This window comes from Furipterus horrens, unplaced genomic scaffold (genome assembly GCF_987537825.1).
Source record: "Furipterus horrens unplaced genomic scaffold, mFurHor1.1.pri manual_scaffold_1, whole genome shotgun sequence".
NCBI classification, from domain to species: domain Eukaryota; kingdom Metazoa; phylum Chordata; class Mammalia; order Chiroptera; family Furipteridae; genus Furipterus; species Furipterus horrens.
The window spans coordinates 70,404,651-70,431,340 of record NW_028327171.1 but is presented as its reverse complement, the minus strand read 5'-3'; the positions used below and the strand labels follow the sequence as shown (position 1 = coordinate 70,431,340).

General features: G+C 34.5%; 1 protein-coding gene across 1 annotated transcript in view; it reads left to right on the top strand.

Annotated features, from left to right (window-relative positions):
• GBE1 (1,4-alpha-glucan branching enzyme 1) overlaps positions 1–26,690 on the top strand; it is a 267,728-nt gene that overhangs the window by 191,956 nt on the left and 49,082 nt on the right. The window contains exons 11-12 of the mRNA XM_090275929.1: positions 1,089–1,199; positions 5,194–5,365. Of these exons, the coding sequence (XP_090132055.1) occupies positions 1,089–1,199; positions 5,194–5,365 (283 nt within the window). The remainder of the gene's footprint in view (positions 1–1,088; positions 1,200–5,193; positions 5,366–26,690) is intronic.

The window sequence follows — 26,690 nt, the reverse complement described above, 5'->3', positions numbered from 1 at the left end:
AAGTGAGATAATGTGGTGCTTGTCTTTAACTGAGTGGCCTAATACACTTAGCATAATATTCTCCAGGTCCATCTTTGCTGCTACAAAACATGACTTTATTTTTTACTGCTGCATAGTATTCCATTGTGTAAATGTACCACGGTTTCTTTATCCATTCAACTACTAATAGGTACTTGGGCCATTTCCTAATCTTGGCTATTGTAAATAGCATTGCTCTGAACATAGGGGTGCATAAATTCATCCAAATTGGTGTTTCGGGATACTTAGTGTATATTGCCAGCAGTGAATCACTGGGTCAAAATACAGTTTCATTTTTAATTTTTTGAGGAAATTCCATACTGTTTTCCATAGCGCTGCACCAGTCTGCATTCCCACCAACGGTGCACTAGGGTTCCTTTTTCTCTGCATCCTCACCAGCACTTGTTGATTTATTGATGATGGCCATTCTGACTGGGGTGAGGTGATACCTCACTGAGGTTTTAATTTGCATTTCTCTGATGATTAGTGACATTGAGCATTTTTTTATGTGTCTGTAGGCCATCTACTGGTCCTCTTTGGAGAAGTGTCTGTTCAGTTTTTTTTGCCCATTTCTTAACTGGGTTGTTTGTCTTCGTGGTGTTGAGTTGTATTAGTTCTTTGTATATTTTTGAAATTAAACAACAACAAAAAAAGTATTTTTAATCCAACCTAAAACTGTAGCAAGTATATCTCTGCCTTGTGAAATTTACAGAAAGGTATATTGACAATAATACTTTTTATAGTTATTAATCAAGAGTAGCAGTTAATACAGGGGGAAAAAGTTGCAAAAATCCTAAAGTGCAATGATCAAGCCATCTGCACAAATGTAAAAATACATTTATATTCACACATACACACATACAGACACACACACAGACACACACACACTACACCACTGTCATTTATACAGTTTACTTAAAAGCTGTGATTTCAGAAGAAGTTTCAACAGACATCTTTGTTATATAGGTGTTTCTGTATTATTATGGATTGATACGATGTATGCCCTAAGGTTGCAATTTAATGTAAGTATAATAGTGTTTTATGCAAATTATATTCTCTCTTGCATCTAGCTACTTAAAGAGTTTAAAGATGAAGATTGGAATATGGGCAATATAGTGTACACACTCACAAACAGACGCTATCTTGAAAAGTGCATTGCTTATGCAGAAAGCCATGATCAGGTAAATGAATATTTGTGTAAATGCATCTCTGTGTGTGTGTGTGTGTGTGTGTGTATGTGTGTCTATTTTAAAAATACTTAAAATACTTGAACACAAATTTCTATAGTTCAGTATAGTTAATATAGCATATCTATTCACACCTGTATCTGTATGTGAAAACTATTTACACTTGAAAAACATTTTTAAATTATTTTATAGAACTATAAATTCTAGCTTCAAAATACAATGCCATTTTTATCCTGACAAACTCTAATTAAAAGATTGTAAATAACACTTGCAAGTGTTATCTTACATGTTTTTCTTTGTTGTAATGAGAGGAATATTGGTGCTAATGTAGGGTAATTTTAATTTCCATTTTTTGGTGCCCTTCCAGAGACTTTCATCATTTTTTTCCCTCAACCACTAAAGTCTCCTGCTTATTGATCACGATCCCTTGAGCTTCAGTCTGTCTCCTCTAATGCAGTCTAAGGGTTTTCCAAAGAGCAAAGCTTGTTTTGTCAACCCACATCTTTTGCATGAAGCTTGTGGTTCAAGGCCATGTATAACCTGACATGAGCCAAACTTTCACCTTCATTCTCTACACTGCAAGAGATCTGTTCTTCAATACTGTGAAATTCCCACTCATTCCTGAATAAGTTATCCTCATTCCAGTTATGTCCTTTTGCCCGCACAGCTACAAATGACTGCTTCACCTGGAAAGCTTGTGTAGAAAACCCAATGCCTGGCTCAGATACCACATTCTCTATGAAGCCTTCATCTAGTTACCTAAAATAAATAAATAATAAATTTAAAAAAGAATAAAAAATATATTTGGGGCTCAAAAATGATTTTCACAACACATCTTTTAAGCTTATAAAGTTGGGAGGTATCTATCATTGGATTATGGAACTACAGTTAGAATAGACAAATAAACTAAAATATAAATTGTATTAAACATGAATATATTTTTAAGAAAAAGCAAAAATAATACTTGCTCCATCATTTATGTTCTCATCATGTTTTAGGCAGAAAAGTTGTTTTCATACCTTTGTATTTCTAGCCTTAACAATGTGACTGCTCCTAGTAGTTACTCAATAAACGTAATTAAATGGGCTGAAAGGCCATTTAGTTATTTAAAGCTATAGTAATCCTCATAAACAAAAGAACATAAAATGTACTCTTTATACATTAAAAATGAGACAGTGAAAAGTTTTGAATTATTTGCTGTATATGTACTAAGAAAACCAAAGCTTAAAAAATTAGCTTCTCTGTTATTTCAGCAGAAATTGATGGGTGGTTCTTCAGGTGTCTTCTCTAATTATTAAGAAAGTGTAGGATCAGAGGTCAGCTACAAAGACCCATGGGCCAAATTCTGCTTGCTTGCTATTTTTGTAGAGTTATTTGGAACACAGCTATGCTCATTCATTTTCATTATGTGTATGGCTGCTTTTAAGTAGCTGAGACAGAGTAAGTGGCCCATAATGCCTAAAATATGTACTATTTGGCTTTTATAGAAAGTTTGCTGACTCATGCACTAGACATATGCTAAATTTTGTATCTTTAAAATCAGAGCAGTGCTGTCTTTTCAACTTAAATTGGCTGTAGTACAGAACAAATAAATATGAAAAAATCAGAACCAAACTATTGCAGAACAATAAATGAGTGATAGTAATTTAAGGGTGTGTGGAACTACCAACCAAATACATAACAATATGAAAACTAAAATACATGCACAAATTATATTTTTCTGTTGCTAACTCCTAGCAGTTATAGCATATTTTGAGCTTCTAATATGTACTTATTTCATATGAATGAATGAAGGGATAAATTCATGAATGGAATAAACAAATTGAAAATGAACTGATAGCTTACTCTCATAATTTTCCTCCAAACTGTATTGAAACATTATGGATTTACCAAGAATTATTTCATACTGTAAAGATTCAGTTAATTCTTCCTTGTATTACAAATTTTCAGGCATGTATAAAAAAATACAAGTTGCCTAGTTATTTCTAAAAGCAAATGTACAGATAAATCTACTAAAAATTATAAATATATAGGGTGAGTGAAAACTAGGTTTACAGTTGTGAATATGCAAAAAAAAGAATTTATTCTTTTATTGTTATTTATTAATTACTATATTATTTTCCATATGAACAACTGTAAACCTACTATTTCCCCACCCTGTATATTTATAAAATGAATAATATAGAAATGGATTCATCATAGTAAAAAATATAACAGAATTTGTCAAAATGATTTTATAACAGAATCAAAGATTAATGAAATAAAGAGTTACACATAAAAATATAATTCAAAACAAGTGAGGGCAAATTATTTAAGGAATAATGCCATCTAATCAAAATTTAGCAAATATATTTATATCTTTTTTTTTATTTATATCTCATATATGTTGTTTTCTAGCCATTTTTTTAGCTGTAGAGCCTATTTTTAAACTACACTTACATGGAACTCCATGTTACAGGTCAGATTGAAGATGCATTTTGTTGGTACATGTATTAGTCTGTTAGTGTGGCCATAAGAAAATACCACAGACAGGGTGGCTTAATTAATAAATTTATTTCTCATAGTTCTGGGGGCCAGAAGTACAGCATCAAGGTGTCAGCAGGTTTAATTTCTCCTGAAGCCTCTCTCCTACGTTTTGCAAATGGCATTTTCTCTCTGTGTCCTCACGTGGTCTTTTTCTGTGCATGTTCATCCTTAGTGTTTTCCCCTCTTCCTATAAAGACCCCCCCTCACTGCATTAGGACCCCACTCTTATGACCTCATTTAACATTTATTACCTCTTTACCCTATCTCCACATATATTCACATTGGAGGCTGGGACTGCACCATGAATTTTGGGGGGGAAGTAGGACACAATTCATCCCATAACAGTACATATTTTTTTGTGTGTGTTTGGATTTAAAATATTTACCTAGAAGTTAGAAAACAAGGACATTGCTATGATAAAGAAAGAAAAGAAAAGAAAGAAAGAAAGAAAAAGAAAATTGAACTCAAGTAATACAGATGACAATTACCATTTAATCAAACCCAATAAGTCCATATGGTTTGTCCATAAAAGACACATTTTTCATTTTCACCAATAATGGTATTGATTTGGATATTTTGAGTATGTCAGCTATCTCCTGCTATTGGCTTCTACTGGGTAGAGGTCAGTGGTGCTGCTAAATATTTTCTAACATATAAGACAGCCCCACAGCCACGAAGTATTTGGCTAAAATGTCAATAGTACCAAGAAACTTTGCAAACTACTTTTGACACATTCGATCAGTCACAGCACCTTCTCCATATACTGCACAGATTTTTTTTTTCCGTTTCAGTTGTGTTTTACCTTTCTTAAAATAATAAAGCATAATACGCTGAAAATGTTGCGTATCTTCTTCCGCCTTAGATATTAAAATGGCTGCACAAAAATTCACCAATTTTGATGAGTTTTTTTTTTAATGCATGCTGATATGACAGCTGTCACAATATAACAGAATTGTATTGAATGAAGTTAAAGACAACTAAGCACTACTAGAGCCATCTTACAGAAAAAAACAAACAAACTTGTTGGCCAGCCCAATACATACATATAATATATGTACATATAAAATATTTTTTAGAAACTTACATTTTTTTTCAAAACAAATAAATTCATGGTGTGAAACTATTTCAAAATCTATTTAGTATTTTCAACATTATAGTAAATATTTATTCCAATTTCAGAAAATTTGAAGCATCTACTCAGTTATAATAGGTAGCTTATTGTGAGTTTTTCACCAAATTCTTTTAAAAGTGAAAATCAGTCCTGAAATACATGTTGTTCTCTAACATGTTTTAACAGCCCACCTTCAGCATAGAAAGTAATTATTAGAATATACATTAAATCGATACTAATTCATACACCTCTCCTACTTTGTTTTTCATGCTGTATTATTCTCGTGTAAATTTAACATAGCTGCTTCATTCCTATTCTTTGTTTTTAACTCAGTGACTTTTACTTCTATAGGCACTCGTTGGGGATAAGACACTGGCATTTTGGTTGATGGATGCTGAAATGTATACCAACATGAGTGTTCTGACCCCTTTTACTCCAGTTATTGATCGTGGAATACAGCTTCATAAAATGATTCGACTTATTACTCATGCACTCGGTGGAGAAGGCTATCTCAATTTCATGGGTAAGTATGAACTGAACTCATAATCCAATCTATGTTTAAAATGTTAACTAATACTACATATGCATAAATTATGTGGAAAATTTTTATTTGGCTGTTTAGGTTTAAAATATAAAATTACAACTTTGTCTTTAATATACTGTCATGGTAAACTGCAAACATTAAATTGCTCTAAGTCTAATACATGATGCAAAAGTAGTCTAATAGCTGGTGTTTTATTTAATATTATTAACAAGTGAAGTAAACTATTTTTAAAACTTAGAATTATTCTGAATTTAATTATTCTGAGTATTTTATTGTAGTGTTTGCATATTAAACATAAGAAAGATGTAATTGTCATGTCATGTCATATTACACTAACATTAATTGTTTTCTTCGAGGAAATTGGATACCAGTGTATTTTGTTATAAATGTGAAAGACTGGCCTAGGATAGTATGATGAGCAAAAAAACAATTTAAAAAATAGAAAAAGTAATGAGTATTCAAAGTTATTATTGTTAGAAGGTTCTTGGTTGATAAAATATAGACACCAACTAATACAGTTTTCTCTTCTATTTGGTTAACAACGACCATTTGAACATTTGAGTTTTAGGAGATTTTGCCAGCTTTTAGGTTAGAGAGACAGAAAGATCAATAAATGCTTATGGGAGGCTGAGTTACTTTTCTACAGTAAAAGCCATACTGCTTCAAATTAAGTCATTTCTTCCTGGACATTTTTATAAGAAATCTCAGATGGGACTTCTAAAAACTTGATTTTTTGTTAGCTTGAGGTTAGAAAGCCAAACCCAATAAACATACACTAAATTTTACCTGCATGACTATACCTTTGGGTCCATTCCTCTTCTCTTAGGATCATCAGAATTTGTTAATATCCCTGACATTCCAGGAAGTGTCTTCCTGAGCTGTAAGACTGCACTGCACCATGCCAGCCAGGCCCCAGACCAAAGTTCACAAGGGAATTAGCAGGCATTGGATCCATAAGTAAAATCAGCCTCACTTCCTTAAAAGAACTGGTTTTCCCTCAGTGAGCATCATTCACAAATATGGCTATTCCAGCAAGGCCTGTGCTACACAATCATTTTATTCAGTTATGTTCTGATAAAAAGGTGGAGTTACGAACCTGTGCAAATAACTATGGCTCCATGTAAAGTAAGGAAAACTGGGGTGAGTGAGAAATTTTTAAACATTTTATTTACAAAAGCAGAGTGTATAAAATTGGTGCAGTCTATAGATAGTGTAAGAAAATAATGAAAAGGGCTACCTTATATACCTGGAAACTACAACAGTTTTCCAAACAGAACCAAACTAAAAATATAAGACTGCTGAGTATCCGTAGTCAGTCCTATATAGTTAATTCTTGAAGCTTATTGCCCCTGAAAATTCTAGAAATCCTAACTCAGTCTATTGCTTTAGTCTGAAAGTTGTGAAAAAGTATTAAATACATGACTACCTTGATATAATTAAAACTCAGAAGCCTGTACCTAAGAGTAGAGAGTTTCAGTGGTTTGAAGTACCTAATAGGCTTCTTTTCCTTAGACTGTCCCCCTTTGTTGAAGACAGTTCTAGCCTGTAGCATATAACAGAGCCTTCAGGCAAGCATCAAACTAAAACAGAAGTGTTTGCCATGACTGACTTAATGGCTCTAGTGAATTTAATATTAATAACATCCAAGTAAGGATGGACTGATAAAAGTTCATAATGAGAACTATTTCCTGCATCTTGGTCAGTATAGTACTTTCAACGAGGGTATAAATAGATCATGGGTAGCTAGGACACTGAAAGATCTCCAGAACTTCACAGCCTTCGTAAAATGTTTGTATTAATAGCACATTTACTGTATACATTCACCTGTATAGATTCAACCTCTATATAGGCCAAACACCTATTCTCTTCTGGAAACTCTTCTCATGGAACTTTCAATAGTAACGCATTCAATAAACACATTTCTAGCATCTCTTTCTATAATGTCTGTAAAGTGACCATGTCTGTGGTATCAAATATAATTTTGAGGTTATTCTTAGATACAGAACTCAGAGATCCTTTGAAGTTTTGTTCCTATGTTTGCCCTTGAAATAAATGGCTTCTGATATTTAACTTCAGGATAGCACCTTTATTTGTATTCCTTCTATCTCAGTGTCTTATGTAAATCTTATATTTCCCTAACTTTGAAATCTGAGATTTCCAGATAGCTCTAATTTCTGATTTTATAATGAAATTTAACATTTCATTAACATGACTTTAAATATATACATATTTCCATTTTCTGAGCATGTCACCATTCTGCTTACTGGCTTTAATGGTCACAGTGTCCTCAAGCTGACACTTAACAAAATTACATTTCAAAAACTATTAAATTATGATTCCCTTGATAAAATTAAAATTCAGTAAAAATAGAGGTCATCTGTATCTTAGTCACCTTTATATCTTTAGGAACTGGTACGGTAATCTAGCATACCACAAGGCTTTCACATTTTTCTGAAAGAAGATATCAGATATATAGAACATTACCTGTATATAATATTTTTAGCAGTGGTTCATTAGCTGCAATCACTAGTTGTAGTTTTAAGCAAAGTAATTTTTTTCAAGTGGCATATAAGAAATTAATATTTTAAAAAATCAAATTAAGAAATTCTTCAAGATTGAGAAACAACCTGGTTGTTTACTCATGTTTTAGGCATTTTAAAACTTGTTAGCTATCTGGAGTTTTAATTTTATTTTCTTCTAATAGAGGAAGAGTGAGTTAAAAGAAGTAAAATAATGACACATTTTTGTGGTTTTAAATTAAACCATATTTACGTAAATTTGCCAGGCATTTAAATATGTGTTCTTCTATCAAAAATCATTAAGATAAAGAATGTATTTTCTCAGAATGATATTGGTTTGGCTCTTTTTGTTTTTGTTGTTCTGATTTTGTCTTATATACTACTAATTTGGGGATTAAAACCAATTGTTCTACTCTAGTTCAAGCAGAGGAATATTTGCTATGAAGTTTTTGATTTGCTAAGTTATGTTAGTTGGTAATGAATAAATACATTTATATTTCCTATTCTTCTGTCATATAGTCATATAAAAGATTCAAATACAGAAGAGGGAAGCAGGATAGACAAATTATTTTTTATATCTTCATATTATTGATTGTAAGAGTTTATACTTTCTAAAACATTTTCATGTGCATCATCTTAATCTTTGTAAGTTTTTATTTTTTTATACTACGCCTTAGTTCAAAAGAAACAGAGGATGAAAGTTAGAAGAGTACAAAGGTATGCTAGGTAGATGTTACAAGTCCCATTTTGCCAAAACTGCAACTAGGGGAGGCGAAGGGACAGACTACCTCTGTGTAACTAGAAAATGACAGTGGCTGGTCAGTTGCCTTTTTCTTCTGATTTCCAATTTGAGAAAATTAAGCAAAAATTATTCTTAGATCAATATTTAGACTAGCCATGGATATTAAGTATTAATAATTAATGAATATCTTTTTGGGAAAAGATAGAGCATGGTGGTTAAGAAAACTGAGAGGAAATCCAGGCTTTCTAGCTGCGTGACCTGGATAAGATGCATCATCCTTGAGCCTTCATGAGCTCATTGTTAAAATGGAGTAGTGTCTGCCTCAGAGGATTATTTTCAAGGTGATGTGATATAATACATATACAAGATTCAGAATATAGCCAGGCACAGAGATCATGGTTAACTTTTATTTAAATATGTTTAATTTTATATTAAACTTACTATTACTATTTTTAATATTATTAGTTGTTCCATTAAATGTAGGAGTCCTGAATGCCCATGTTCCAATTCCATATAAGAGTGTTTTTTAGAACCTTGTCTGATGGTACATTGTTTAACATAAAAGTTTCTTAAAGTATTTTATTTATTTCTTCTTTAAAGTATCAGAAAGATAATAATTATATATTAGAAATCAAATAACACTTTCTCAGTTGATATTATTTGGTAAATGAAGTCATTTCTGCAGTCAGTCTCACTAAGAGTAAATATTACCATTTTTGTGTTTAATTCATAGTGACACTTACTGAATGTTGCTTTGAAAACACCATACTTAGCTTTCATGTTTGAGGGATCTTAGAGTTACCTCAATTAGTTTTTATTTGATTAGTTAACATTTATTATGTATCATACAATGTCTGTGCATGAATCTCTGTAAGCATTGGATAAAACTTAATATGTTTTTCTGGCATGCCTGAGCACAGAACTGAGAAAGGGAGAGAGAGAAAGAAAATGAGAATGAGAATACAGATTGACTTAAGGCAAGTTCAGTTTTAAAAGTTAGTAAGATATGTATCAATTTAAACTATAAATTGAATATATTCATAACACATTCTAGAATGTTTTGACACAGTTTATAAAATTTTTCATGCTTCAGACATTTATATGTATCTACCGTATACTAAGTATTTCTAAGTGGTGTATATTCTGAGGTGAAAATAGTTCTGCCCTCAAGGTCTAAAGATTGAAAAGGAAATACAGACAAATAAGCAGACAAGTACCTTTATACTAGTACATGCACTAGATACAGTGATAGAGGTCAGAAGAGAATGCCATGTCAATATGTGGAAACTAATTTTAGGAGCTTGCTGGTGAAATTTCTGAGCAGCTTCAGCCACACAGAATAGAAAGGCATTATGGAGCCACACAGTGAAGTCAGTAGAAGTTAAGTGGGAGCAGGACTAAAGAAAGAGAGGGAGAATAAAGTCTGTGGGGAATATGCGACTTCAAATAAAAGAAAAAAACTGTACCTAAGGGAATTATTTTAGAGATCATTCATTGGTTGGCAATGTTAATGAAAAAAATGTGGTTTTTCAGCCACCTTGAAATATCATGATCTGAACTCTTCAATGATAAAGACCTGATACTGATGGTTAAATGGCTTGTGTTTTTTTTTCCCTCTATTAATAATATAACTGAAAGGGCACAGATTAGAAAAATAAGATGTGCAATTGTTGATAATATATATGGATGTGCCTTTGCTGCTACTTATAATCATTGGTTGTTTAAGAATGTTTAGTTGATAGCTAACAGTAAATATAAAGTGAAAAACATCTGCTATACACATAGGGTGACCTCAGTGAATATATGTTAATTGATAAAACAATTCAAAGAAGAGAAAGTGAGGATAGGGATATATTTTGCCCAGTTTCGGGTGGCTGATCAGGTATCATGGAAGTGTTAATGTTTCCTAACCCAATCTGCTGAGACAGAGGGGATAGTCCCGTGGCCTCATAGTGTGACTCATCAGGAATTGCTATGAAAAGGTGTGGTCAGGCAGGCAAATGGGTGGCTATGTTCAGTGATCACAGTTACTAGGAAAAAAAATGCTGATGCTAATATAGCAGTATAAATTCCATATAATACCAAAATAATGTCATTGATAGTATCTTTTATTAAAGATTGCTTAGAATTGTAGAAAAAGAGAAGAAACTACATATTTAATTCTATTATCGTATCGGCAGCCGTCCGTCTCGAGAGACGATGGTGTAGCTTCTTAAGAGTCTATCTGCACCACCGAGAATGGCTGTGCAGTCCGACTCGGGAGTGACACGGTATCTGTCTCCTCCCATGTTGAATCGACATCTTGCGATGACGCTGAAGCTACAGAGCCTGGGCAGGGTGATATGGAGGGTCTGCTGTTGCCCATGCAGCAGACCCCCCCCTCTCTTCGCAGCTGAAGGGTCCAAGGGAAAGACGGAGTCAATACAGCTTGGCTTCAGGTGCGCCGCAGGAGTTGCCGGTGTTGACTACAACGTCAAACCGCCTTAGGGACTCCGGCTCCGGATTTTCTGTCGGGGTTTACTCCCTTAGCGTTTCCCCTGAAGAGGTATGCCGCAAGGCAGCGGAGGTTTTTTGGAGTCAGAGTTTTCCTTCTCTGATGTGCCCTGACTGGAAGATCGAACCAGCGACACTTAGCTTGCAGGCCGACGCTCAATCCACTGAGCCAAACCAGCCAGGACTATTAATTCTATTAAAATATAAACATACAGACATACACTAAAATCTAAGTGTTAAGCACATATCTTGCTAATTTAAAATATTAGCAAAGTATAATACTTGATAAGATAATAAACAACTATATTACTGGTTAAAAATAAAAATAAAATAAAATATTGGCAAAGTAGAGTGTAATTTTAAGAATCAGCTACTTGGCTGTAAAAAAGAAAATTTTACCCCTTGCAACAGTATGGATGGACCTAGAGAACATTATGCTAAGTGAAATAAGCCAGTCAGAGAAAGAAAAATAGTATATAATTTCACCCATATGAGGAATCTAATGAACAAACTGTCTGGAGACAGACTCATAGATGGAGAGCAGGATGACAGGTAGTGAGGCTGGTGGGGAAGGTTAAGGGATAGAGAGATTGAGCAAAAAAGGAAAAAGGACTCATGGACATGGGCAACAGTGTGGTGATTACTAGGGGGCTAGGGGTCTAAGGGGACTAAAAGGTAATGTAAGAAAATAAAATAAAGATTAAATTTTAAAAAATAAATAAAAGATGATATGTATTTCAATCCAAAAAAACAAACAAGCAAAAGAATCAGTTGTCCAAACAAAATGATGAAAACTTAATCATTAATTTGAAAAGGAAATAATATACATTATTCAAAAATAAAGTACATTAAAATATCATCATTTGTTTGCAAGTCTCTTTTTGTGAAAATTTTTCTGGCTTTTCAGAAAACTCCTTATAAGCCTATTCTAGACTGGGTAATGGTGAGGAGAAAGTTACACTGGACAGCTGACTCCAAATAGTTTCTTTATTATCTAATAATTTTAAGAGAATCTTCTTATAAACCACTTTTTTTTTTTTTTTTGTAAGGACTTCAGTCTTCTTATTGCTGCCAGTTTTATTTCAAAGGAAGTTTTTTGTCCGCCCCCACTCCCCAATTTGACTTCATCTTCTTTAATATCATCATATATAGATAGAGACTCAAATGCGGAGTGCTCTGAATCACTTTAAATGCTTTCATGTTCATATTCCACGTGTTCAGAAAGCCTTTGAACTAAAGTAAGAATTATTCTTGCTATAGAAGCTTTGCTTTCTCAGTTGTCATTTTTCGTCTTCCTCTTGGGGATTATAGTGTTATAGAAGAACATTTTCTAAATGAGTATACCTTTATTTGATTTGAAATTTTAATGCTGCATATAACTCTCTGGGTATATCTCAAAACATAAATGATTTAAGTTTCTCATTTAAAATATACTGAACTAGCCTCATTGAATTAACAAAACTAGCAATATTTCACTATTGTAATATAGCACAGTGGTCCAAAAACTGGAAAACTTGTGTTGTAATCATAAAACATACATATTCCTCATGACATCAAATGCATGAATGTAAGAAATAATCTGGAATCAATGTGACTCGTTGATTTGTTTCCTCATTCATTTATTTAGGTTAAACTCATTTTTTCCATGTCAGTTTCTGGATACAGGTACCAGTCGGTTGTAAGTGGAGCTGTGTGAAGACATAGAAATTTATGCTTGATAGCTTTTATATTCTCAGTGAGGTCATCATATGAGAAGAAGGGGATAAAAGGCATTTGAGAAAAAAATGTAGAAGCACGACATAGATATTTCCAGGTGTGATGAAAATACTAGAGAACCGTAGTATGATAATGAGGTAATACCGAATGCTTGTTTGAGATTTGTAACCAAGACTATAAATTGAATCAGCCTTTTGGTTGTGTGACTTCTTTTCCAGAAGGCCATGGTTGATCAAGGGATGGAGTTTTCCCAGGAATTTGTCAAAAAGAGGAAAAGATTTTTGAAAGTATGAGGAAATTATTGGTAGAGAACTAATAAATCCATGGTTCTCAAAATTACACATTGTAATGGCCTGGGGAGTTATAAAAAGTACTAGAAATTGTGATTGGATTGGTCTTGGTCCTAAGTGTGGGTTTGAGGATTTAAAAAACATATATTTCAAGGTAATTCTTAAGGGTAGGAAGTAAAGAGATAATCCCAAGAGGATGTAAAAGATATAGAGAACTACTCTGGTTATAGGACAAAAATTGTAGAGGGCACAAGAGGAGGATGTAGCAGAAAGAAGGATTTGAGAAAGAAGGGCAGGCAGTATATGGTAAGTCCAGCTGTTAGTGAATGACCAGGAGGCTGGACTTGGGCTTCCTGTAGCAAACAAGGCAAATAGGAATGGGGCTTCTTCTGGAGTTTTCCTGATTGGTATTGAGAAACATTTTTCAAATATATTTTTTATCAATAGATAAATTTAAATCAGAAGCCTTATCTGCTTTTCTTATATTGTTTGCTCTATAAACAAAGTAAAATCATGATAATAGAGACCAAACTAATTTTCTGTTCACAGTGTGGGTCATCAATATGTGAACATATGTTTTACTACTTTCTTGTTTAGGAACCTCATTATCATGATGCTATTCTGGTTTCTGTAATGAGTGATACCTGCAGAGATAGAGGCATAATTACAAACTGACAACTTTTTCTCTCAGCAGTATTATGAAATTTTCATGAGTAAATTTGAAGGATTTTCTCAATATGATTATTGAATTTTGACATTTGAAATTCTGTGGAACACTTTTTAATGAATATGTTACATTCTTCCTAAAGTCACAGGGAAAGTTGGGTGGATTTTGTCCTAAGTGTCAGACTGCACTTAGTGATAGTTGCATTATACACCTCAGTGTAAATGAGTGATCTTACTTCAATCTTCTGTGATTGTTTAGTGTCAAACCTGTAAAAAAAATTTTCTCATAGATAGGAATACAATCAAAATTTAAATGTCTTCCTCACAAGTGCTGGAATAGAAGAACTTATAGGAAGACAAAACACATCCTCTGGAACAGTAGGAGTGCTAAGTTTTGGCATTTTCTTTTAGCTTGTTGAGACAACTCTACGGCATGCATCATGACTGGTGGAAGTCTAAAACTGAGTGGTGAAAAACTACAAAATTCTCAATTGGAACAATTGTAAATGACTTGAAGCCCTGTTAAAATTCTCAGAGACACAAATAGCATCTCTCTCAAATGGCATAGACTTAAAAGCAATGGCCCTGATTTGAGTTACAGCCCATAACCAATTTTAACTGGCATTTAATGAGAACTTAGCATGAGTACAGCATTGTGCTAAGAGTTAAGGCAGAGCTGCTCTAATTATCCAGAGAGCTTTGAAATACTGAAGCCAGAGCCCTACACCAACCATCCTAGCTAGAGCCATGGAGTGTGAGGCTCCAGCAGTGGTTTTAGAAAATCACACCAAGTGATTTTAATTTGTGGGGTTACAACAGCGATCTATTGATGGAGGGAATGCAAAAATGAAGGTTTGGGTCAGAGACAGATTGAGACAATGCTGGAATCACTGCAATCTAGCTGATGGAATCTCCTGTTCCTCTCCCCATGCGACTTAAATACTCTTATCAGAACTGGAAATGTTCTTTCAGCCAGATTAATTTTCACAAAAGAACCTGCAAAACCTTGCTGATGTTTAGAACCTGGGTTAAGAGTTGCAGTAGAGAAACTTCAACTTAACTGATTAGAGAATGTTTCTGATGTAACTTATTCACATTCTTCTCTCACATTGACCAAATTGAATATATCATACCCTTTACAAGTAGAAAAGTCTCTACTTATAATCTGGATATTGAGAGGAAAAAAGAAGCAACTGAAACTGTTTTTAATTCTTTTAGTGTTGGTGTCAGGGTAAGATACTTGTATGGTCCCTGCTTTTCTTTTGGGGTGGGGGGTATGTGTGTTTATCAATGGGTCTAGAGTTAATGACTCCTGAATTACTCTCTAGCTGGGCTGACCTCCTACTGAATATCCAAAAAAGATTTAAAGCAATAGAATGAGACCCAGTGCAGCTCCCAGTTTGAATTCATCTGTGCAAGGTCTACTGCTCTCTTTGCCTCTTTTATTTTAAGCCCTTTACACCAGACACAGGAATTTTCCTCTCGTTGATTTATTTCTATAAAACCCTGTCAGAAAAGTGGAGATGTTAATCATTACTACTGGTTCAATTCTTTGTTTGTTTTTTAATTTTAATTTTTTAAGTATATTTTATTGATTGTGTTGTTACAGTAATTCCAATTTTTTCCCCTTTACTCCCCTCTGCCCAGTATCACCCTTCCCCCAGCAATCCCACTCCTCTTAGTTCATATCCATGGGTCATGCGTATAAGTTCTTTGGCTTCACCCTTTCCTATATTATTCTTAACTTCCCTCCCGTCTATTTTGTACCAACCAATTATGCTTCTCAATCCCTGCACCATTTCCCCATTTCTCCCCCTCCCCCCTCCCAGCTGATAATCTTCCAAATGATCCTCATACCTATGATTCTGTTCCTATTCTGGTTTGCTTAGTTGGATTTTGTTTTTATTTTTTAGATTCAATTGTTGATAGTTGTGAGTTTGTTGTCCTTTTAGTGTTCATAGTTTTGATCTTCTTTTTCTTAAATAAGTCCCTTTAACATTTCATATAATAATGGCTTGGTGATGATGAACTCCTTTAGCGTCACCTTGTCCAGGAAGCACTTCATTTGCCCTTCCATTTCAAATGATAGCTTTGCTGGATAGAGTATTCTTGGTTGTGGGTTGCTTTTCATCACATTGAATACTGCTTGCCAGTCCCTTCCTGCCTGCAAAGTGTCCTCTGAGAGATCAGCTGATAGTCCTATAGGCACCCCCCTGTAGGCAACTCTCCACCTCTCTCTTGCTGCCCCCGGGACTCTGTCTTTATCTTTCACCTTTGGCATCTAAATCATGATGTGTACTGGTGAGTCCCCTCAGGGTCCAGCTCGCCCAGGACGCTACGTGCTTCCCGGACCTGTAGGTCCATTTCCTTTGCAAAATTTGGGAAGTTTTCCTCATTTTTTTCAATTCTTGCTTCCTCATTCTGCACTGGTTGACTGTTTTTTTCTTCCTTATGTTCCAAATCATTGATTTGAACCCAGTTTCCTTCCCTTCACCATTGGTTTTGTGTGAATTTTCCTTCGTTTCACTTAGAATAGCCTTCACTTCTTCCCTTATGCTTCTGCCATACTCAAGCATATCTGTCAAGCCTGTGAGCATCTTTATCACCAGTGTTTTTAATTCTGCATCTGTTAGGTTGTCTATCTCCTTATCTGTGAGGTTGGCTACCTCCTCGTCACTTAGTTCTCCCATTGGAACCTTGATCCGTTCCCCCTTTTGGGCCATACTTCTCTGTCTCCTTGTTCTGACAGGCTCCTGTGTTTGTTTGCCTCCGTGTCACAGGTAGAGCTGGCACTCCTGTTAAGTTGTAAGGTGTGGAGCCTTAGTGATTTATCAGTACAGGGTGATCTGTTTCACCACGTTGTGGCACTTTATATGGGGGAGGGGTCTGAGAGGGAACAATTCCGCCTGCCCACCACTCACCCCTTTTCCAGGCACCTCTCTCACTTCTGCATCGGACTGGCGCCCCTCTAGCTGCTGCCCTGGCCATCGTTCCCAGAGTGGGTGAGTCTGCAGACGTTTTAGAACTGTGGAGGCCCTTTAAACAAGTGGACTCTGCTGAGAGACTGGCACTTTCTTCCTCCGCCCCAACCCTCACTGGTTTGCACAGTCAGAAGCAATGAGGCTTGATTTTCCCCAGTGCTGGGACCATTAGCTGCACAGTCTGGTCAGGAGCTGGGAATGCTCCCTACGTGTACACCCCCCTTTTTAAAATGTGTGACTGTGCTTTCCACCAGTCTGTAGCTGCCACCACTGCTGTTGCCACAACACCACATCCTCTCCACCCTGGCTCTGCCCCTCCTACCTGTCTGGATGAGTATTTCTTCTTTATATCCTTGTTTGTTGGACTTCTATGCAGCTTTATTTTCTGGAACTCTGGTTGTGTCTAGTTTTGAAGTAGTTGTATTCCTTTTTAGTTGTGAAGGGAGACCCAGCATGTCTGCCTAAGCTTTTATCTTGATCAGAAGACTCTACAGCTTATCTTCATGCCTAAATACTTGGGGGAAAAATAAAATTGTTTTTTTTGTGCAGGCCATGCTAATCAGTTCAGTGTTATCCCTCATGTGTTATGTATGGATTTTAAACCAAAACCTATCTAGGGCATTGACCTTTCTCTTGGAGAAGATGTATCATATAAAGAAAGAAAATTTCCATGCACAGGAAGGCACCACATTTTCTTTTCATCTCTGTGTCCTCAAGGTGAGATAATCAGCAATAGAAATTTTAACATGGAGGCTTCATAGAAGACTTCTTAATCTAGCAAACCCATGAAGTAGGCCTGGGTCTTAGAATAAGTCCCAGTGAAAAGACCACCATTGTTTCTAAATTTAATATTTAAATTTTTTGCTCTTAGGCTTCTACACACACAAACACACACATACTATATATATATATATATCCTATATGCATATATAACATATATTTTATAAATCATTTTATATATATATCACTGAATGGACTCAATATCAACATAGCTCTGGATTAGAAGGAGACTTAGAGTATATAAACCTCTCCAGCTCCAATGTTGAGCTGTAGATGGTTGAATTTGTATAATGGAGGTAATACATACCTTAATATTACTGAGAAATATAGAAGTTTCATGAAAACCTACTTATTACTTTATTACTTAGCATCTTTTTCTTTTTTTTAAGGTTTTAAAAATATTGATTCTTTTTAGAGAGAGAAAAAAAAGATTTGTTGTTCCATTTTATATATGCATTTGTTGGTTGATTTTTTTTTTTAATTTCTATTTTCTTTGTTGTTCTAGTAAGTTGTCCCATTTTACCCCCTTTGCTCTCCCCTGCTCCACCCACCTCCCTCCTCTCCCACAGTCAATCCCCATTTAGTTGTTCATGTCAATGGGTCATTTAGACTAGTTCCTTGAATAGGCCCTTTCCCCTTCTTCCCCCCACCCCAGGTCACTGTCAATCTCTTCCTTGTTTATAGCCTCTGGTTCTGTTCTGCTCATTTGTTTGTGCTGTTCATTAGTTTCCTGTATTAGGTGAAATCATATGATATTTTTCTTTCACCACTTGGCTTATTTCACTTAACATTATACTCTCTAGTTCCATTCGTGCTGTAGCAAAAGGTATGAATTCCTCTCTCTTTCTGCTGCATAGTGTTCCATTGTGTAAATGTACCAGTTTTTTGATACACTCATCCAGTGATGGGCACTTAGGCTGTTTCCAGCACTTCGCTATTATAAATAGCACTGCTATGAATATAGGGGTGCATAGGTCCTTTTGAATTGGTGTTTCAGGATTCTTTGGGTATAATCCTAGCAATGAATCACTGGATCAAAAGGCAGTTCCATTTTTAGTTTTTTGAGGAAGTTCTATACTGTTTTCCATAGTGGCTGCACCAGTCTGCATTCCCACCAACAGTGCAGTAGGGTTCCCGTTTCTCCACATTCTCACCAGCACTTGTTTGTTGATTTGTTGATGATGGCCATTCTGACTGGTGTAAAATGGTATCTCATTGTGGTTTTTATTTGCATCTCTCTGATGGCTAGTGATGTTGAGCATTCTTTCATATGGCTATGGACCCTCCGTATGTCCTCTTTGGAGAAGTGACTGTTTAGGTCCTTTGTGCATTTTTTATTTGGATTATCTGTCTTCGTGGTGTTAAGTTGTATAGGTTCTCTATATATTTTGGAGATCAAACTCCTGTCTGAGGTATCATTGGCAGATATGTTCTTCCATATAGTTGGTTCCCTTTTCATCTTGCTAATGTTCTCTTTTGCTGAGCAGAAACTCTTTAGTTTGATGTAGTCCTATTTGTTTATTCTTTTCTTTATTTCCCATGCCCAAGGAGATAGATCAGTGAAAATATTGCTATGTGAGATATCTGAAATTTTACTGTTTTTGTTTCCCTCTAGGACTTTTATGGTGCCATGGCTTACATTTAAGTCTTTGATCCATCTTGAATTTATTCTGGTGTGTGGTGTAAGTTGGTGGTCTAGTTTCATTTTTTTGCATGTCCCTGTCTAGTTCTCCCAGCACTATTTGTTGAAGAGGCTATTTTCACTCATTTTGTGCTCCTAACCCCCTTTGTCAAATATTAATTGACCATAGAGACCTGGATTTGTTTCTGGGTTCTCTATTCTGTTCCGTTGATCTGTATGTCTATTCTTATGCCAGTACCAGACTGTTTTGATTACAGTGGCCTTGTAGTATAGCTTGATATCAGATATTGTGATTCCTCCTACTGTGTTCTTCATTGGTTGATTCTTGTATGTGCCTTGACCAGGGATCAAACCCTCAACCTTGACATATCTGGATGGTATTCTAACCAACTGAGCTCCCTGAACAGGGCCAAACTGCTCATCTTCTTAAGGAGAAAAAAAAAATGATGCTATCCTAAGAAATGTGAATCAAGATTAATTAATATGCATTATCGCTAGCTCTGAATTTCTAATTTAGTGTTACACCTTTAATTAAGCCTCTCTGATCCAATCCTAGAGACACACCTGAGTCAAAACCTTATATTTGTTGGAACCTGCCGAAATGAAATGCCAGTAAATAAATGGCATTAATAGCATCTCTCCTCCTTAACCTGTCCCCTCATCTGAGTTTTCTTCATACTTCATAATATTTCTGCTGTGGTGTTAGGCTCTTGATCATTTTTCACTTCACAAATTTTTTCCTTTTCAGTTTTACTCTACAGTAAGTCTTGTTATTTTCACTTACACCCTCTTAGAAATCTCCATAGGTTTCCAGAGGTTACCAAGAAACCTACAGGTCTTTCTTAAAATCTGGACAATCTTGTTTTGCTAAGAGGATGTATGATGATATTCTTTAATCTTTTTTATTGTTTGTGCACCATTATTTATTTGAAGGTTTGCTATATTTAAATTCTTGTTAGTATTTATAATAAATTTTCTTCTTAAAAAATGATTATGGATTTTATTTAGCTCAAAGGAAGAATGGCTGTCTTTTCCAATGTTATTCAATCATGCTGTAAAGATCCTTTTAATCATAGGGTGTAAAATATGATTGGTTGTGTATTGCCGTAGCTGGTAAGCTATATGGCTGTCATCTCTTGGAATGTGGTAATGAGTGCTCTAAACTCAAATATTTTCTGCTCTGGCAGACTACAGATTTAGAAGAATAATTTATCTGCTCTAAACTTTAGATCATTATCTGAGTCATTACCTCTATCCCAAGCTTGCATGCCCCACTCCAAACAATTAAGAAGGTGATCTACATTATATACTAATCTCAGTTAATAGTAGAAAAATATTTTCTAAATTCCTTAGAAAATATAGTAATTTTTTTTCACTGTATATTTATACCCTAATTAATCAAATACTTGAATACTGTTTTTTGTTTCCCTCTGTGGACCATAAGAGAAATGTGTTTCTTGAATGCACAGTTTGAGTGAATCTCTCTACCTTTTATTTCATAACTTAAAAACGATCTAGGTACTTGATTTAAGCAATTTTAAAAATGTGAGTTAATACAGGTACAGGTTTCCTTGTTCTCTGGAAATAGAGTGGTCCTATGAAACTTTATAAACTGAAATGACATAAAGCAGAGAATCAATTCCCACTAATATATATGGAAAAATTGTTGCACATTCCCAAACACAAAAAGTAACCCACCAAAGAATATGAAATACGGTGTTACTTGCAGTATCATGCCAAGCGTATCATCCTTATGATCTCTTTTAGGTTTTTCTGATATCTGAGGACACATCTTGCTAACAAATGCACAAAAGAAATCAACAGTAAGCACAGGTGCTCACAGACACAGTTCAAAGCTCGATGCTGAGATGCTGAGTGTAGTTCCTGGGAAGGGGTTTGGTGCTGCCACTCTTGTTGCTCAGGGTGCACGCTGCCACTTTAACAGCTCACTGCACAGCAAACCCTGAGCACTGTTTTCATTTTTTTGCCTCTTTTTGTAAAATAGAAAATCCTATTCTGATTCAGTTTGCAAAGCAGGTACTAATGTAGGTCTTGCATAAAAGCAAAGTGGCATAACTAGAGATTTTGAAAAGTGGAGAATACCTATATAACTTACATCATTTAGTAAACATCATTTTGAAAACTTTTCTAATTTTGTATTTGTAAAATGAATAACTTTTGGTACAATTGAAAAATATACTATTTTAAAGAATTCTATTATATAAAAAAGGATTGCCACCTAATTTGTGTTTCATGAAAACATTTTCATATAATTAAGTTGCATAAAATAAGTTGTACCCATATAAGGACAAATTACAAACATAAAAGAATAGTAGTGTAAATTTTAGAGCATAAGAAGTTCATAAATATATTGTAGAAATGCCTATACTATAATACTTATCTTCCCTTCAAAATACATTTAGACCATTTACAAAGCTTACACTGTTATCCTTAAACATACAAGTCAACTTTCTATTTTATACAGGAATTATAGAGCTTGGAAAAAACAACCCAGAATCAGCCTTGCAACCTGTTTGCACACCATTGTCTAATAGACCCTTATGAATTACTTTTAATAAAAACAATTGATAAGTGTTTGAGAGTCACCAACACACACAAAACTACCAGTTAGAGGTTTCATTTTGAGATGTGCTGAGATGACCTTTTGGGGATGAAAAGATGAAATGTAAAAAATGAAAGTTTGAAAACCTAGAGAATCCACCCCTTTTCAAATGTTTAATCATATGTACATTATGCTTTGTTATATATGGGTCATGAGATAAAATTTCATTTTTACTTGATAACAAATGGATCAGGTGGGTAGTAAATGTATTATGAAGTTGTTCTACTGAGTTATTTTTATAGTCTCTCCTTTCTAACACTGTAGTCAGCCTTAGTAACAGCTTTGCACAAACAAGAAGCATTCAGATATTTTGGAGTATTTTAATATATTTGTATAGTTTAATAAAAATATTAATTATATTACATGGTTACCAATTCATTTCACATTTTATATTTTCTTTCCGTTTTCTTTATTATAATGTAAAATGCTCTGAACTTAAAAAACATTTTTAAGATCAGCTTATTTTATGCCAATTATGACTTTAAAATGGTAGCATGACACAGAACTTAATTATTACATGTTGAACAAATAAACATTTACAACCATGGTACATTTTGAAAAATCCATTTATTGACTTTTAAGAGGCATTTTGTTTATGAAAGCAAGAATCTTCTGTAAGCTATGTGAACTAATGGGAATCAGTCAATATCTCTCTCTTTCTCTCTCTCTCTTCCCTTTAATTAGGAGGCTTTAAATCCTGTGTGTATACAAGGTCTCCTATAAATGAGGCTAAATAAATGTAAGCAAAATAAATAAAAATAGCCAAATATGATCTTTTGCTTGCAAAGTTGAAAAGAAGCTAGTGTTAGGATATTTGTTAATCAACCTCAACATTTCTGGAGCTAGACTTTCTTGATAGCTCCTACAGAGAGCATTATGGGAACAAAATCCAGGGGGCAGGGCAGTGACCTCATGGACCAGATAGGCTCCCTTTATATGCTTTTTGAAGATGTGCAATCAAACAATACCTTGACTAGCCTGATGCAGACAGCATGTGCCTTCTATACATAGAGCAACATTTGTGCAACCATTTCCAGCAACATATATCTTTATGGTTTCATAAACTTGCCTTATTCATACATTGTCAATGGGGGTGATATCACCACCATGGGAGTGAAAATAGTTAATGGGGGAGCAAAAAAACCCCATAGATGTTATAGTAGTTGTTGCTCTCCAGAGAATGACAGCATATAACACATATATAGCAGAGCTGTAGCATTTAAATTGCATAGGATGGGAACAACGAGGGGAAAAAAGTCTAAAAAGGCTTCTGAGTGCATGTGCAGTGGGTGAGTGGCAGGCATAATGACAGAAAGACTGAGTTACATTGTCACTTCTGGAACTTCTACTCAAGTGTTGCCCACTAAGGTTCTGTTTATCTCAAAATTGTAACTCAAAATAATTGTTTCAGTTTCTGGTTTGATATGTCGATTCTACTTTGAAGATACACAGATAAGGTTTTCAACGTGGCTTGGCCATTCCATGTACCTAAATAAATGTTCTGCTGTGTAAAGTAAAGCAAGGACTTTGGCCTCATATTCTTCCACACAGTGGTGTTGATGAGAGTTCTTATTCTCTAGGAAAATATTTCTCAAGTAGCTAAAAATGAACAGATTTAACTTTTAAACGTTTTGAAAGTGAAAAACAGTCTTCAGTGGCCGCTAGCCTACTTCCAACGTAGTTCTTTCATTCTTCTTCACTTTTTTCTTCTTCCCTTGCCAATATATGCTGCCCCTGACTTAATGAGGGCAAGCGTTGCCTGAGCAAATATAACATCAAAGGCCAGACAGCTTAAGATAAAGAGCTGAAACTTTTAAATTCTAATTTTCTTTCCATGGACACCCATCATTTTTTGAGTAAAAGTCAAGGATATTCGTTCATTTTTAATCAGTTGACTTAAAGGCCACATCTTTAAATTTGAAAAAGTCCTAATATTTTTATACGATGGTATGCATATTAGGAAAATTATTTTCTTGAATAAGAAAATGTAATCATTATTCACATTAGCATTTAATATATCGAAATCCATTTGTATAAGCAGTTTTGTTTCCTAAAATCATAGCTTCTATCCATGTAACCTTGGATACACAAAAGCCTTGTTTCCATTTTGAGTCAGGAAAATTTTTATAAGTGATCTATTTTGTCTAGGAAAGATTGCTTTGAAGAGGCAGATATAATTATTATGATATACACACAGAAAAACAGAATTTTTGAATTTTAATAATTAGCAGAAAATTTGCTGTTTTCTGACCATTACCTTGGTATATTTTATACCAAGTAATAGTCCTTCTGCAACTTGATTATATATTTTAGTGATATAACTTGTTTTATTTTTAAGTTGTAGTTAAATAAAACAATAAATGTCTCTTTTTATTGTGTGGCTAAACATGTAATATCAGTAGTATGTATTGGACTGCAGATAATTCTTTTCACCATTATTTTGATAAACATATTTTCATTATTTTGGTGATTATAATAAAATTACTAGGAAATGAATCTAAGAAAATATTTTAAAATTTTATAACATTGCTAAAATGAACTTTTTACAAATTGAGAAATAGTTTACTGACCTATGAAGCCAATAACTATTTTAAGGATTTTTCCTATACTTTGCCCAACTTCATTGTTTAGTTATGTGTGCTAACCCTGCTCTCACTTTGTTCATGGCGCAAACCCTTGTAGGTTTCCTGCCGCCCTCTCTAGAGCTGGAAAAGTCTGGTTTCCAAAGGGCATCACTGACTTACTTGGAGGTCTCTGCATCTACTCTAAAACTCTCCTGCTCACCTGGTTCAGTTTGACTTGCCTCATGTTATCTTCCCTCCCTTCTTTGTTATGTGAATCTTGATCCTCCTGATTCCTTCATGGTCTCCTTTTTCTCTTGTTTCTCCTACAATGTACGTATCTCCTCAGGTGTTATTCTGGTCCTCTTTTCTTTCTTCCCTACTCTTTCTTCCCCAGAAAGCTAGTTTACTTTTAGACTTTGGTCATCTCTCTAATGTAGATAATTCCTGAATCAACATCTCTCAGTCCAACCTTTTTATCTAAATGGCAAACATAAATTTTGAAGCTGCCTGCCTGAGATCTCTATTTGATATCTTGCTGACTCCTCAAAGTCACTGAATCCAAAAACTGAAATCATCCTTCCTACAAATTGTGATGCTTTTTAAAAATTATTTTTTGTCATCTTCTGTATTCCAGTAATCAAAGTCCGACTCCGAGTCCTTGCAATTGTGCCCTTCTTTCCATTGTTCTTAACATTTAGCCAATAGCCACAGCCCAACATTCTTATTTTTCATGGCCTTTTTCCTGCATACCTTCCCACATATTTTTCTATGTATATTGCATTTGATTAGGCTTTTAAAGTTTATAAATAAAACATATTGCTTGTGTAATTTCACTTACAGCAACCAACAACAAAGTTAGTATCCTTATAATTTTCAGTTTGAGACAGTGTAACATTGTGGCTAAGAGTTTGGGTTTGGAGACAAGTCTGCCTAGATCCAGATCCTGGTAGCTTTACTTCCTAACTGTATCAGCTTTGGCATCTTCCTTGACCTTTCTGTGCCTCTTCCTTACCATCTGAGAAATGGAGAGTATAGTGATATTTATTTTACTGGTCACTTGTAAGAATTAAAATATTTAGTGGTATTTTGAGTTTGGAATAACACTTTGCATGTAACAAGTATTTAATAAATATAAGCCCTTACTATACTGCAAATAAGGGAAACCTACTCAGCTTGCCGTTACATATTGAAGTGACAAACTGAGCCCTAAAGGTCATGTCTTTTGCATCTCTATCCCGTTTTTCTCTACTGTATGACACATAAAGTTGCCTATTTTCTAATTTTTATAAAAGAAATTATTTTTATTTACTAGTGACTAACTTACAGTCAGAAAAGTATTTGAAAGCATAAAACTGGGCAGTCGAATTTGCAGTTATATGTCAGTAGAGTTTACCTTCTCAGTATGTTTCTATTCTGTGCTCCCACTATTCTTATAAAGTGTTTTTTCCCCTTTTTAATGGATCCCAGGAATAACGTTAAAGTAAATATGTATATGTATTCCTGGATGCTGGCTTAGAATGTGTGCTAAGTTATGAATATTTAGATATTCATGAGTCTTGACATCTGTCACTTGGAATGTTAAAAGTTTCTTTTTTCTCCAAAAATACCTGGCACATTTAGTGATACTTTGTAAAGTTTCAAGAAGTTTGGGGAAAACTTTGACAAATTTGTTTTATACATTCATGTACCAATTTGTGAAGGACCTAGGTAACCATTGTGCCATAATTCTGGATGCTTATTTTAATCTTTTTTTAGTGTAATTAGAGTCTCTTGAATATTTCTGTATACTTTACACAAGCTATAGCATTTATTTCTGAGTAGCTTTCTCTATACTATTTAAAATTTAATACATCATGTTCACTTCAGGTTAAGTAACTATTTAAAATATTGTTCTATGATAATAACACATTTCATACTGTTTCACTATGCACTATGCATATACTTTCTAACCTGAAGAATGAAAGTTTACTTAGAAATTTGTCACACCCTTAGTTGTTGTTGTTGTTGTTGTTGTTGTTTTGGTACAATTACATTAAATTCAGTTAGTTGTATAGCTATACTTACAAAATATTTCACTGTTTAAGAGGTACAAAACTGAAACACTGCCCTTCCTACACAGTCAAGATCAAAGTACCCAAACACTTTCTACACAGGAAGAAAGCAGAGGAACAAAGGTGAATATCTTCCATTTGAGTCAGCTCTTTGGAAAGAATCTTCACATAAGACTGCTATTATTTCATTGGACCAAACTGAGATACAGAGCAATATAGCCAAGCTAGGAAATGTGT